The sequence below is a fragment of the Neovison vison genome, chromosome 9, assembly GCF_020171115.1.
Source record: "Neovison vison isolate M4711 chromosome 9, ASM_NN_V1, whole genome shotgun sequence".
In the NCBI taxonomy this organism is placed as follows: domain Eukaryota; kingdom Metazoa; phylum Chordata; class Mammalia; order Carnivora; family Mustelidae; genus Neogale; species Neogale vison.
Window position 1 is genome coordinate 2,630,989 of NC_058099.1, and position 13,975 is coordinate 2,644,963.

General features: G+C 63.6%; 1 protein-coding gene across 2 annotated transcripts in view; it reads left to right on the forward strand.

Moving 5' to 3' along the window:
* The first annotated feature begins 6,166 nt into the window (after nt 1-6,166).
* The window catches only part of KCNT1 (potassium sodium-activated channel subfamily T member 1), a 50,170-nt gene continuing 42,361 nt past the window's right edge, over nt 6,167-13,975 (forward strand). For both annotated transcript variants that reach the window (XM_044264521.1, XM_044264522.1), the window contains exon 1: nt 6,167-6,261. In XM_044264521.1, coding sequence (XP_044120456.1) covers nt 6,167-6,261 — 95 coding nt within the window. The remainder of the gene's footprint in view (nt 6,262-13,975) is intronic.

Here is a 13,975-nt window from a genome sequence, read left to right on the forward strand (position 1 = left end):
CCGAGTTTGAACCACAGAGGGACACGTCATCGGAGAGACACCGTGTCCCTTAGAGAAACTGCCACTCACTGTGGGCCCTGGGACAGTCCATTAGCATGGTCAGCATTCCGGACCCCTACAATGGCCCTGGGGGGAGGAGTGTTTTCCCAGGATGCCCCACGCCCGGTATGAGGAGCAGGGCACTTCTCCCCAGAGGCCTGCCCAGAGGTGGGCCCAGGACAAGGGCCAGGGAACGGGTGCTCCAGCCTGGGGACGCCGGGGGCAGGGCCGGTCCTGGCCTCCTGGCCTCCAGCAACAAGCTCATGTGACACGGGCTCCTCGTGTGGCATTGTGGGTAGCACGTGGTCTTTCCACCTGCTGCTGCCCCTGAACCAAGGTCACCGCACAGTGGGGACGGTCCGTGCCCACAAGCTGGGTGCCCAGAGGAAACACCCTCCTGTGGAGGTTCTTTGGGACTGGAGTTGGCCGTCTTCAGTGTGAGTCCCTGTGAGGGTCTCGTCTCCAGGCGGGACAGCCCCGCTGTTCCCTCATAGCCGGGGCGTGGCTTCCACTGGCTCCACTCATGTCCCCATGGCAGGCACGGGCACGGGAGCCCGCCCCACGCCCTCCCCATTCTGGACGTTCTTGGACCACACGCAGCCACCAGCATGTGCCCATGCTGGGCTCTGTCTCCCCGAACGCCAGAGGGGCGGAAAGCTTTTCCAGTGAACGCTGACCACTTTGTGTGTGTTCGTTGACCTTCCACGCACCCGTCCTTCGCCGTCTGTGCCCCTGTGCCTTTCCTCTGCAACCTGCAGGCGGTCCCGCGGGGGACCCGGTGGGATTGCTGCTGCCGGCGGCGGCTGTCCCTGGAGATCGCGGTTCTGCCCTCTGCTCCGTTTCTCAACGTGCCATGGTCGTCACGCGTTAGAGGCCTCCTCCACGCCAGATAGCTTTCCCCGGCGTCCTGTTCCAGTCTCCTCCGTGGGCGGCCGCAAGGTGGGGTCTCGTGTTCGCCGCAGCCCGGGTACCTGCGCTCCAGCGCCTACCCGGCCAGGCCCGCGTCCCCATGTCCCATCACCGCGGTTGGTGGGGGGGAGGGCCACCACGCCCACCACCCCCGCATGACCCCGGGTCCCTGCCACGTGTCCTTTCTTGTGCCAAACCCCAGGGCTCCCGTGGCTGTGGCTTGTGCCAGCAGCCGCGAGGCTGGTCTTGGCCCGGGTTGCATGTTTATTTTTCGGTCTGAATTTCTGAAACAATTTGTCACATTTTGAGAGATTGGCCACGTGTGTTGATGGAAACGAGTTGCTGCTTTGTCCGGGGAACGCGCTGTGGACCTGTCGGGAGCATGACCTCCTCGTCCTGCTAGCGACGGCTTCCAGCCGGCGTCCACGTGCCGGGGGGGTCTCCCCTGTGGTCCCCTCGGCCCCGGGGGTCCGTGCAGCCACCGCAAGCAGGGTCTGCCCGAGATGCTCGCCGCCGTGTTCTTGCTCCCGCTCCCAGCTTGCAGGATGTGCTCAGGTGGGGCTCGGAGACGAGATGCTCCCGTTTGTCCGAACAGGTCTTGAGTTGATTCTCTTGGGGGTTCTGGGCGTGCTGGCCACACGCCAGAAGACGCGTGCGTTTCTTTTCAGTGTTTGTTCTTCTTGCTCTTGTCTTTATCTCCTGGGCTGGCCGGGTCTCCCGTCGTACCAGGCAGACTGGCGTCCCAGGCCACAGGCACCATGTTGGCCTCGATCGCTGGAAGCTTCCTTTTATTGTTATTAAGTTGGGGGTGTGTCTTCCTCTGTGGAACGTATCAGTGGGTTTTGGATCTTAGCAAATTTTTTTTGTACCTGCCAATGTGACCCAGATGGACTGCGTCCTTGAATTTCTCTGCATAACAAAGTACGTTGCACGTTTTTTTTTAGGTAAACTGCATTTGGTTTTGGTCATTAACAGCTCCTGGATCCCATCATGAACAGTCAATTCAGGCTGTTTGTACAGCGAGTCTTAAGGGAGATGGGTTGATGCCAACGTCGGTTCCATGCGAGTGTGACTTTAGCGACAGGTTGGGGCCAGCCCCGATGGAGGAGCAGAGAAGGTTCTATTGCCTTCTGGGCTATGGGGCCGTCTGACTGAGGGGGCAGAAACAGAGCGTAAGACCGTTAGGTCCTGGTGCCTTTGGTGGGAGGAACAGGTCTTTGACCATTTACCTTCCTTCCTGTAGTCCTGCTGACTGACTCCTTGAGCACCAAAGGGGCCGATGCAAGCAGGACAGAGAAGCAGGACTTCCTGGCTCTCGGGGCTTCCCCTCACCAGCCAAAGGCAGCAAGCACATCTGCTGGTAGCAGGAGGCTCTGGCATCAGGCCAGCCTGGCTTCTCTCCCCCATGGCCTGTTCCTATGTTTCAGGTCCTTGGGCTCCATGAGCCCATGGGTCCTCACCTCAGAGGAAAGGTGCTGTGGGTCCTGGCTCTGTGCTCTTTGTTTCCAGGAATCCTAGCCACTACCCCGCCAGGCCTCCAAGGCTCTCCTCCCGCAGGGTTGCGGGTTTGGGGAGCAGGAAAGCGAACGCATGGAACTCGCTGTGTGTCAGGCTGTACACATCCTTTCCTGTCCCCGGCCTCTCTGCCTGGGGTCAGCGTCACAAATCCCAGCTGACCTGGAAATGTTAGGATGGGGTGTTGGCCACCCCAGGAACCTGACGCTTGGGGTCGGAACCTTTACCCATGGGAACTTGGCCAGACGCTGCCCAGCCAGCCTGGAATTAGACACTGATGCAGACGAAGCCGTCCTGTGCCAGGGTTACGCCGTATGTGTCACACTCACCTCCTTTTTACCCCTTTACAACCAGCCTGGGAGGATGGAGGCACACTCACTTATAGATGAGGAGGCTGCGGCTCAGAGAGGGATGGTGACTCCACTGGGGCTGCCCAGCATGAACTGAAGGGACAGGCCTGAGCCTCGCTCGAGCCCTCCAACCCCTCTGCTGCTGCCTGGGCCTCATGCTTGGTGCCCACGGGCCCTGAGAGTCTCCAGGAGGAGCAGGGACGCCTCCCACTCTGCCTGGCTCCAAGGGTTGGCAGGTCCCACAGAGGGGGCTCCCGGGCTTGTCCTGAGGGCAGGTGGGGAGATGGGAGCCTTCCTTGGGCCGCCAGAGCACACGGTGCTTGTAGAAATCAGCCATCCTCCGGTACGGCCACATCACAGGAGACATAAAGACAACGGGCACAGTCGTGGACTTCCCAGGCTTCTCCCCACCAGGCTCCTCAGGTCACGCGGGGACAAGGGAGCAGGAAGGGGGCAGTGGACAATGTGTCTGGGCAGCCAAGCCAGGGTCCTGTCCCTGCCCCACCCAGACCACCTCAGCCGCAGCAGGGATGGGACAGCATGCCTCCCGGGTGCCCAGAAGCTCTCGGGGACACGTGCCTTGGGGCTTAGGGAGGGGTCTCTACCAGACCCCAGTGCCTCAGGGGGCATGGCTCAGCCGTGGGCCACTTTCCAGGAGACCCCGGGGGCCCCAGCCCTCAGCTAGCACAACAAACAGTCCTGGGCTTTCAGCTCTGCTGGGGGAACAAGGCAGGGTGCCAGGAGGCCTGTGGGGTGCCCGTGTACTGACTCCAGTGTCCTGTGTCCCAGTGGCACCATCGGGGATGAAGGCAACACACCCTTACCCACCCCAGGAGTGGGAGGCCAGGCCTGCCGGCTCCTGGTGCGCTTCCTGCCCCCACCTCCACCCCCACGCAGCAGAGTTTCCCCCCCTCTGAACTCTTCCACGGACCCTGCAGGTCTGGACCTTGAGGTTAGGAGAGACGGAGGACCCAAAGCAGCTCAAGTCTGGGAAGGAATCAGGGGCAGCCCTGCCCGGGCACCTGGCGGTCTCCCGGGGTTCTGCCACGGAAGGAGGCTTTCAGCAAGAGAGGGGCCACACAGAAATTACAGCCCCCAGGCTCTGCCCTCCTGCCTGCCCGCACCGCCCCACAGCCCAGCCAGCGTGTGACTAAGGAAAAACACACAGCCACACTGATGCAATTAGGAAAATGTTGTTTTTCAAACATTGCCAGATCCTCGGGGTTGACCTTGTAACATGGGGAAACCGCGCGCGGGCGTGTCGGGCCCGCGCCTGCCACTTGCAGCTTTGGCCTGGGAGTGCTCCGAGGCCTCGAGCAGCTCTGAGACCTGTGGGATGGGGGTGCCGAGACCCCCCTGTTGCGTGTTCAGGGCACAGGGAGCGTGGGACGAGCCCTTGCTGGGGGCTCAGGGAATGTGCCTGCCCCTCTGGGTTTGAGGAAGGAGAGGAGGGCTTCTAGGCGCCCGCCTGCCTGCCTGGGAGGATCTCGTACTCCAGGTGAGTGCCCCCCAACCCCGCAGCCGCTCCCAGCCTCTGGGCACAGCCTGCCCTCAATTTTCCAGCTCAGGGAACAGAGTGTGGTCAGCAGACCCCTGTGCCTGCCTGGAGGCCAAGTCCAGCTCCTGCGTCCTCCTGCTGCCCTCCCGCCAGCCCTGCTTCAGACTCGGGAACAGGGCTGCTAAAGTGAGGGCACCGTCCCCAGCTCCTTCTGCTCTCCCTGGAGCAGATTAGAAGGGGCCCAGGAGGCCCAGCCCAGGGCCCCCCAACTCTAAAGAACCACAGCTGTGGTGTGGCCCTCCTTGGGGTCTTGGCTCTTACAGGAGCCTGGGGAGGGTGAGCCCAGCAGGTAGAGGCTGCAAGGGAAGGATTCCTGCTTTCTCCCCAACATCCCACCATGGGCTGTCTGGGAAGCAACACCTGGGGCTGGACTGCCCTGGAAGGTCTACCGATGCCAGAAGACCGGGAGTCTAGGGTACTGGTTGAGGTCGGGAGCCTGGGTCCCTGTTTGCACATCTGTGCCACGGAGGCATCCCATTAAGAGATGTGCAGCTGTCCTGCTGGGTCAGGAGCCACCAAGCTGTTCTGAGGTTATGGGCTCAAGGGGTGGCTAGTAACCCTCTCGCCTGGAGAGCAGAGAGGGTGCATGAGCCTTGGGAGCTGCTGCCCCAGAAGGCCAGGAGCATGGGGGTGGCTGCGCTGGTATCTGCCTACACTTCTTTTACGGGTAACTAGCCAAAACTCACTCCCATGTGGTGATGGGGGCGGATGGGGAAGGGGCAGGAGCCCCGAAAGACGCTTGCAACTCCAGGGACCCCCTTGGCGTACCTAGTCTGGCCCCAAACCCCCGGCCAGCATGGTCAGCTCTCTTCCACTCAGGTGATGGGGGCAGGGGGCTCTGTGGTCTCTGAATCCTGTGGACACCACCAAGGGCAGTTCAGCCCTCCCCAAGTGACACCCCACTCCTAGACTCTGAGACAAGCCCCTTGGCCCCAGGGAGGCCGAGAACAAGGTCCTCTCTTAAGTCTTCTGGTCAGGCACTCCCCCTCCGCAGGAGCCTGAGGGTCTGGGAGGAGGTCTCTGGGTCAAAGACGGGTGTTCTGGACCTGGAGGAAAACTGAGCAGACAGCCTTAGCAGCAAGGATTGTGGAGGGGGCTGCTGGGCGGGCTTCATGGCCCTGAACTGGACTTGACAAACCTCTCCCTGTGTGCTTTGGAGTGAGCCCCTGGCAGGTGCTGTGCATTCCAGTGGCCACAGGCCTGGTGGGTAGGGTGGAGTTGTGGGGTGGGGGGGGAGCTGGCTGGTGTGGGTGACGGGCCTGCAGAAGGCAGGGCTGGGGAGGGAGGGGGACTGGGGGTGCAGGTGGGGTGAGAGCTGCTGTGGGCTGACCAGGCAGGGGTCTTGGGAAGGGGAGGGGGACGCACAGGGGAAGGGGATGCAGAGGGGAGGGGTGGTGGGTCCAGGGAGGGGGGAAGTTGTGCATGACTGACCCAGCAGGCAGGGGCCTGCAGGGGGCCGGGGGTGGGGTCAGGTGGGCAGGTTGGGGCTGCATGAAGCTGACCGGCTCCTAGTGGAGGGGGTACTTGGGGCGATGTGGGCAGGGGCCGCTTTCCTGCTGACCCCGCGGGGGGACGCGTGTGGGAGATGGGGGTGGGGGTACTTGGGGGTGCAGACCGCGGATGGCTCTGCGGACCCCGCGGGCGGGGGTCTGCGGGAGGCGGAGCCCGGCGTGGGGGGGGCGCGGGCGCCGCGCGGGCGCGGGCTGAGGGGGCGCTGGCGTGTGCCCGTAGGCAGCCGGGCGGCGGGGACGGCGGCCGCGGGGACGGCGAGCGCCCGGACACTGGCGGCTTCAAGATGAGCGACCTGGACACGGAGGTGCTGCCCTTGCCGCCGCGGTACCGCTTCCGGGACCTGCTGCTGGGAGACCCGTCCTTCCAGAACGACGACAGGTAGGGGCGGGGGTCGCCGCGCGTTCGGTGCTGTCCGCGGTGCTGAAGGCCGGCGCGCCGCCCGCTGCCCTTCAACTTTCCCGGGTTTCCCGGGCTTCCGGGCGGGGGAAGTTTCGGAGAGGGGCTGGGCGAGGGGGGCGCGCACCTTCCTGCAGGGGCCTCGGGGGATGGGACGGGGAGCTCTGTGCTGGGGAGTCTTCCCAAAGACCGCCCCCCGCCTGGCCTCCCCAAGGCGGGTGCCTGCCCCCAGCCCCACTCCAAGCCTGACTGACTTGGGGGACAAGGCCAAGGCCAGAAGCAAGCCGGCGGTGGAGCCCGGGAGTCTGGCTGAAGGCCGATGTCCTCCAGACTCTGGCTGCGGCCGTTTATTCTTGTCTGAGGGAGCTTCTTTCAAGCTCCTGCCGTGGTCCCTTAGGGAGGGTGACCACGGCCCCTCACCTCCAATTCTCCTGGCTGGAGAAAACCAACATGAGTCTTTCGGTAAGAGACCAGCAGAACCAGCTCTTGGGAATAATTCATACACCAGGAGAGCTGGCAGGAAGCGGGAAGAAATGTTGCTTTTCTCTGCCTTTTCCCCAAATAGCTGTCTTGGGTAAACACCCGGCACTTAAGCTCCGTCAGCCTCAAGGGAGGCGCTTTTCCACCCGCCTTCACTGCAAGCGCAGGGACTCAGCGGAGGAGCCTGCAGGGCTGGGGAAGGAGCTGGCTCTCCTTGCTGTGTGTACCCGAGCCGCCCTCCATGGCCCCGGGGCACCTGCAGGTCCCTCCCCACCCAGCTCGGGACCAGCTGGGTGAGGCCCAGTGTCCCCCCTGCGGTGCAGCCCTTGACGTCAGCACCTAGCACACATGGGTTGTAAGGGTCGGACGCAGAATGAGTCCCTGGGATGATCGTTTGCTGAAGCTGACCTGGGAAAAGTCAGATTTGTGAACAAGGTCAGTGTGTAAGGACGGTGAGGAGCTGCCAAAGCATGTGGAAAGGGATTTTAAGTCCGCTGTGCCCACCGCCGGAAGCAGAGCGTCCCACCAGACTCCAGCATGTCTGCTTGCGTTCCCATCGGGAGGAGAGCCGAGCTGACCCCACCTGCCCACTCACCGTCAAGGTCGAGAGTTCAGTAGCCAGGCTCCCCGCTCCCTGGTTCCCCTTGTGGGACTGCATGTTGTAATGACAAGCCCACCCAGAGCACCCACAGGGAAGTTTCCCCTCCCTCTCTGGGGAGACAGGGGGGTCAGGAGAACTCTGCCCGTGGCCAGGGCGCCCCTGCCCCCCTGGAACGCAGAGCTGGACCTGCATTCTGAGCATCGTCCTAAGGCAGCGCCAGCCCCTCGGCACCTGCTTCCCTGGGACTCCGTTAAGTCTTGAGAACAGCAGCCCCAGAGATTTTTCCAACGTGGGCAGGAATGGCGTCTGTCACCCGGAGAAGGCCGGGGGCCTCTGGCTGCATCGGTAAATGCCAGTGTCTGCGGTTGGCATAATTGAAGCCACACATCCCTCTGCTTTCAGGAGTGGATGGCAGAGGTCTTCTCCCTGCGTGCCCCAGAGAGGAGGCACAGGGCCTTGGTGGGTGTGGCTGGCCCTTGGAGGGTCCACGGGGCTCCTGGGTGGGGAGGGGGCCACTGGTTTGCACCTCTCCTGCCGGGTTCCAGGTGATGCTACCCCTGCTTGCTTGGGAACTGGAGGAGAGCCGGGGAGGTGCGGTGTTGGCTGCCCAGGGTTCCAGGAGCAGCCAGCTGGGGCGGGGGGCGCTGAGGAATGGGCACGGTGGGGACCTGGAGGGACCTTTCCTCTGCCTCCTGCCAGCCACTGTTTCAGGAGCACAGCAAGAAGAGCTTTTTTTTTTTTTTTCAAACTTTTTGGTTCAGGTGTGGTCTTGTCCCTCTCATGAACCCCTCATGCTCACAGGCTGTGCTCCTAGGTCTTATTGGGGCCAGGGTTGTGTTTGGAGGTGGGGGTGGCTGAGATCAGCTGAGACCCCCATCTGTCAGGACTCACAAGCAGGGAGGCCCAGCCTGGGTCGGAGCTGACAGTCCTAGCTCAGGGAGGAGGAGCCAGGGAAGCCGGGCTGCTGGAGGCCACTTCCTGGATGCCTGTGACATGGGCCCCTAGAGTTTCTACCTCTGTCCCTTTCTCATCCTCAGTGCCTATGTCCCCTCCCCCCATCACTGATTCCCAAGGTGGGGGATGGAGGCAGGCTTCTGCCCAGCCGGCAGGTCCCCTTCTGCATGTTTGGAAACCTTGTCAGGGTGTTTCCAGGGACAGGGGCCTGGCATGGGGTTCTGGGGCTGCAGGCTGTCCCCCAGCACCATGAGGCTGGGGGCTCTGGCGGACCCCACCCAGCATTATCCTGGAGCCCTTTCCCTCCCCCCAGCCCTCCACCTGCAGCCCCCAGGCCCCAGGGCAGACTCTGTGGGGTGGGCTGCGATTTGCTGTCCTGACTCTCAGCGGGCTGCGAGTGGGCCGGAAGGGCTGTGGGCTTCCTGCTCTCCAGAGAATAAAGCCACCAGCAGTGAGTCACTGCAGCCTCACACGCTATGGCCTTGGAGGGAGGGAGGGACTCAGCCCACGTGGGTCAAGGAGGCTGCTTCGGCCTCTCCTGGGGGGGTGGGGGGGAGCTGGGAGGGGGAGGAGGGCAGAGCCAGAACTCACAACACTTCCAGGGAGCAGCTGAGGTCTCGGGGTAACCTTCACCACTGCCTGTAGGGCCGAGTCTTGAGGTCCAGGAGAGCAGGACTCTGCAGAAGTGCCCCTGGGCCAGGCAAGGCCTGGGGCTCGGGACTCCCCGCTCCACCTCCTGCTCCCTACCTGCCCCCCAACAGGTCTGCATCTGACCCTCCCGTGCACTTGGACACCTGAGCACGTGGCACTAGCGTCCTGGGGAATAGACCTAGGGATCTGAGTGCTTCACAGCTGGGGGCCACAGGAAGGGGTGATGACAGCCCCAGTCACCCCGCAAACAGCACTGTGATGAGACAGCGACATGGTGGGGGGGGGTTGTCATCATACGTGTTTCTCTGCCTCCTATCCTGGAACACAGATGGGAGGCTTTCCGCCCTGCCCACCCCCAGGCTCAGGGAGATGCAGGTGGGCTCTGTCCCCTGAGGTACAGGGGGACACGGGGACACCACTGCCTTGTCCCCGACGAGAAGAACTGTGGGAAGGGCTGGGGTGGGGAGAGCCACAGGTGAAGGCAAAGGGCCTGGCATGTGGCCATCTCCTGGCCTGCGTGTCCCTGACCAGCTGCTTTCCACAGCTGCCTGCCGGGCCAGAACTCAGCCTGCGGGGTGGGGGGGCACCGCTGGAGGCCGTGTCAGCATCGACGTCCTCCCCTCTCCCCCAGGCATCTGAGTGGAGGGTGGATGGACCCTGAGAAGCATCCAGGGATCAGTGCCCTCGGGGGCCCTGGGGATTGGGGGGGGGGCACCAGGCTGCTGCAGGAAGGACGAAGAGGCCAGGACTCCAGGGGACCCCACTGGGCTGTTGGTCTCTGCTCCTCTGAAAACAGAGGAGGGAGCCGGGCTTGCTTCTCTGGAGTCAAGCAGTGCCAAATATTATCTCACACAACAAACTGGGAAGTGGGAAGACAGTCCTGGGCTGCTGGAGGCTGATGTGGGGGGCGGGGACTCAAGCACAGACACCTGCCCGCCCTGCAGCAGGGTGATTGACAGTCGGGGCTCCCAGGGCAAGGACTCCCCAGCTCTTGGTCCACTGGGGACCCTCAAACCCAGGTTTTGGGTGCGGAGAGGAACAGGCAGGGCTGGGGTCCCTGCGGGAGGCGCGCCCCTTCCCCTCCGCTGAGCAGAAGAGGCTCAGGCCCCCGCAGCAGGGGGATCGGGAACAGCTGCCCTCAGAGCCACTCAGCTGTAACCGTTAGTAAGTGGACATCGCTGAGCCCCACGGGGGAGGCCGCCAGCACAGGCGGATCTCAGTGTGGCCGGGTCAGAACCGCCCCAGGCTGCTCCCGCTTCAGGGCCCTTCCCTTCCTTCTCTTCCCCCCTCTGTTTCTCTCCCCGGGGCTCCAGCAGATGCACAGGCTTCAGAGCGGGACACTGTCCCTGCTCACCGGCACAGGACCCAGGGCCCCGGAGGGCAAGCACCACCGGGGATCCCTACTCTGGAGGGGATCTGGGGAAGATTGGGGGCCGTGAGGGAGGCCGTGGGGACAGCAGGCTAGCCCGAGTTTTGCACGTGAGGGTTCCCTGCCGATGATGAACACACAGTGCCCTGTCACAGTAGAGGGGGACCAAGGACCATGGACGTGCCCCGGCCCATACCGGCCAGGCTGAAGGGGCAGCTGTCTTGGTGCCAGAGGAGCTCACTGCTTCGCGCCGGGTCCTTCCTGTGTGGGGCTGCCGGGCTCAGACCTCCTGGGGGCCTGCCGCCTCTTCCATGCCGAGACCCATGGACAGGGCTGGGCTGGTGGCTCCATAGTGAGGGCGGACGAGGTGGGACCCCCGCTCTGCCCCAGCACCTGCTCCCTGTCCTGCCCCAGCTGGCGGCCTGGGTTCATTGCAAACACACAGACTTGGAGGACACGCCGGCCGGGGAAACGGCCAGGACCCCGGCTGGTGGGGCCCAGGCAGGGTTGGAGGATTCTTGCCACCTTCAGGACCTGCGCAGTAGGACTGGGTGGGCCCCGGGCAGGGGGGACATGGGGCTAAAGCCAAACCCCTCAGCTCCCCCCAGACACTCCGTTCAACCAGCGCAGCCACCCCTGCAGAGCCCGTCACCCCCGGGAGCGACTGTTCCTGCCCCCGGGCTCCTGCCTGCTGCCCACCCGCCTCTCTGACGGACTCCCAGTCTTCCTCCCTCGCTCCCTGGCTCTGACCCGAAATCCCTGCGCCCCCAGCTGCCGCCGCACCTCTATCCCACCTGAGCCCCAAGGCCCGCTGCCCCACGCAGAGTCTGGGCAGCTTCTGGCTTCGCGTTGTCGGGGCGTGGCCCGGGCACTGGCGTGTGGCCCCGGGAGCTGATGCTGGATGCCATGAGGCTGCTCCAGGGACGCGTCCGTCTGGGGCTCACTGCGGCACGGCTGCACCATCCAACCAAGGAAGAGCCAGTGTTGGGGCCAGGTTCTGGCCAATTCCCGGAGCTTTAAGGACCTTTAAGGGAGTAAAATTGGTGATTTTTTCCACTCACCTTCCCGGTCCAAGGCTCATCGCTGTGCTTCCCCCACGGCACTGTGAGTGGGCCGGGGCTGTCTGATTCCGTTCCCCGTGTCACCTGGGGTCCCCCGCAGGGAACAAGGGCCTGAGTGGTGGGGAGGGGGAGGAAAAAGGTAGAGGGAAGGGCGGGTGACCCCTGTGGAGTCCAGGCTCCTGGGGACAGGTAGTCTTTTCTCCGAGTGGGGGTTCTGGGGACTGGGGTCCCCCAGCCTGAGAAAGTGAGCAGCAGGCAGACGGAGAGTAAAGGGACAACAGGGAGGGACAGGAGGGGGAAGGGCACAGGCCCACGTGTGCCGAGACGGGTCAGCCGGGCTCTGGGCCCTGTGTGTGTGTTTGTGGACTGGGCACGCCGCTGTCTTCTGGGCGCTGGGGGAGTAGTGGGCCTCAGTCCGTGTGCTGGCTGTCCTGGCCCCCCTGCTCATGCCCTGGAGGTATCTCGGAGTCCCCAAGATGGGGAGTTGGGTGTCCCCCGGGAGCCGTGCCCCCATCCTGCCGCTGGGCTGTGCCAGCTCGAAGCCCACATTGGGAGACATGTGTGCGTGACTCAGAGTCTGCTTCCTCCCAAATTAGTGTGAAGCGCGGCATGGACCCCCTATGAGGGGCACCTGCATCCTCCCGGGGCTCCAGAACCATGATTGGTTTTGGTTTAAAACAGTAGCTCCCGTTAGCGTCTGTTGGGGTCCCTGTGATGGCCGATTACCGCTGTGGCCATGTCGTGGGGGGACCGTCGCACCGTGCAAGCGTCCGGAACAGAGCAGGGAGGCGGCAGGGCTCGGGCCGTGCTGCAGTCAGCTCTGGCTGCGCAACAAAACGGCCTCGACCAGGCAGCTGAAGCGAGAGATGCTGACGTCTCAGAGCTCTGGCAACGGGAGGTCCAAGGGCACGGAGCCAGCAGGGTGGGTCCGGCTGACGGCCTCTTCCTGGTTTACAGCCACCTTCTCGTGTCTTCACGTGGTGGAGAGACAGAGGGAGCGCGGGGACCTTAGCGAACCCTAATCACCCCCCAGAGATGCCTCCCAACAACATCCCACCAGGGGCTGGGCCTTCAGCATACGAAGTTGCAGGCTTGGCGGAGGAGTGAATGCTACAAGAGAAACGGCAGGTGGCAAGTGGCCCTTCCCTTCGTAGGGTTAAGCTCTGCTTTGACTTCACAGTCCTTAAGGTCCGAGAGCGTCCCAGGAGAGACTGGGGAGAGCGGCTGCATGGAGCCTCTTGTGTCCCCTCCAGGCTGGGCGTGCGCGCAGCGAAGGGCCTTTCCAGGGTTCCAAGGCTGATTAGGGGAGCTTTGGGAGGGGTGGGCTGCAGAGAGTACCCCAGACCCAGACCCCTAACAGTGCTTGCAGCGAGCCTCCCCGCCCGAGCCCCAGAACGCATGCTTACGCAGAGCCTGTGCACACGATCTTTTTTGGAAATAGGGCCTTTGCAGCTGTGATCAAGGTAAAGCTCTCAAGGTGAGATGATTCTAGGTTAGGGTGGGTGCTGAGCCCCGTGGCCAATGTCCCTAGAGAAGAGAGGACAAGGGCAGAGGTTGCGGGGACGTGGCCTCAAGCCAGGAGCAGGGCCCCGGGAGCCGGGAGAGGCAAGAAGGACCCTAACCTGGAGCTTCCAGAAGGACCGCTGGCCTCGGGACGGGCAGAAATGAGTCCCTGTTGTCTTAGGGCCCCAGGTTGCCGCACCCCAGGACGCTGACACGGCTGTCACAGGGTAAAGTGCGGGGGCGGGGGGGCTCCGAAGCCAGGGACCCGGTACCTGCCCCCTTGTCTGGGTACTAAGGGAGCTTGTGGCGTGGGGCTATGGAGGGCACCCTGGGCCTGCAGGGTGGTTCCTGCCCTTGTCCGGTGGGACCCTTGGCCCACGGAAGTTGGATGGAGTCTGGGAATAACGTGGCCGGTCCTTTTGTTGGGGTGTTTTCTGGAGCGGGTCCTGCATTGACATGGAAAATAGGTTTTTCAGCGGAGAAAGAGAGGCTCCCTCCCACTGGGCCTCCCCCAGCCTATGGGAACAATGGCTCCTGGCTCCTAGGGCTCAGGGGCTGGGGGGGCCCTGTGTCCTTTGTGACCTTGACCCTCGCTAGAGCCCAGGAAGGAGGCCACTCTGCAGGCAGGGAACACAGCTCCCCTGGGGCAGCAAGGGGCAGGGAGGAGGCCTGCTGGAGGCGGAGGAGGGGTCTGTGCTGGGCAGGGGGCTGGGTCCTGAGGCAGGTGCGCAGGGGAGTAGGAGAGGATAGAGGCAGAGGTGCCCACCTCTCCACAGCGGGGTGCTGGGCAGGAGACCCACACCCCCAAACTTGGCAAGGCCCTGGCCAACCCCCACTGCGTCTTTGTCTTTTCTAGAGGTGGGAGTCCCTTCTGGGAGGTGAGCCAGCTGCCTCCTCACCCCCTGGGGGGACCCACATCCTGGCTCCCTCCCTCCTCCGTTGCCCCATTCCAGCCTCAGTGAGCCCTGGGTGAGGTCACCCGGGAAAGCTCCCCGTATGCAGCCCCTGGAGAGCCCCAGACCCTCCCCAGGGGCCTGCCCTGCCCGCACCCCACCCCGCTGCAACTAACCAGCAGCT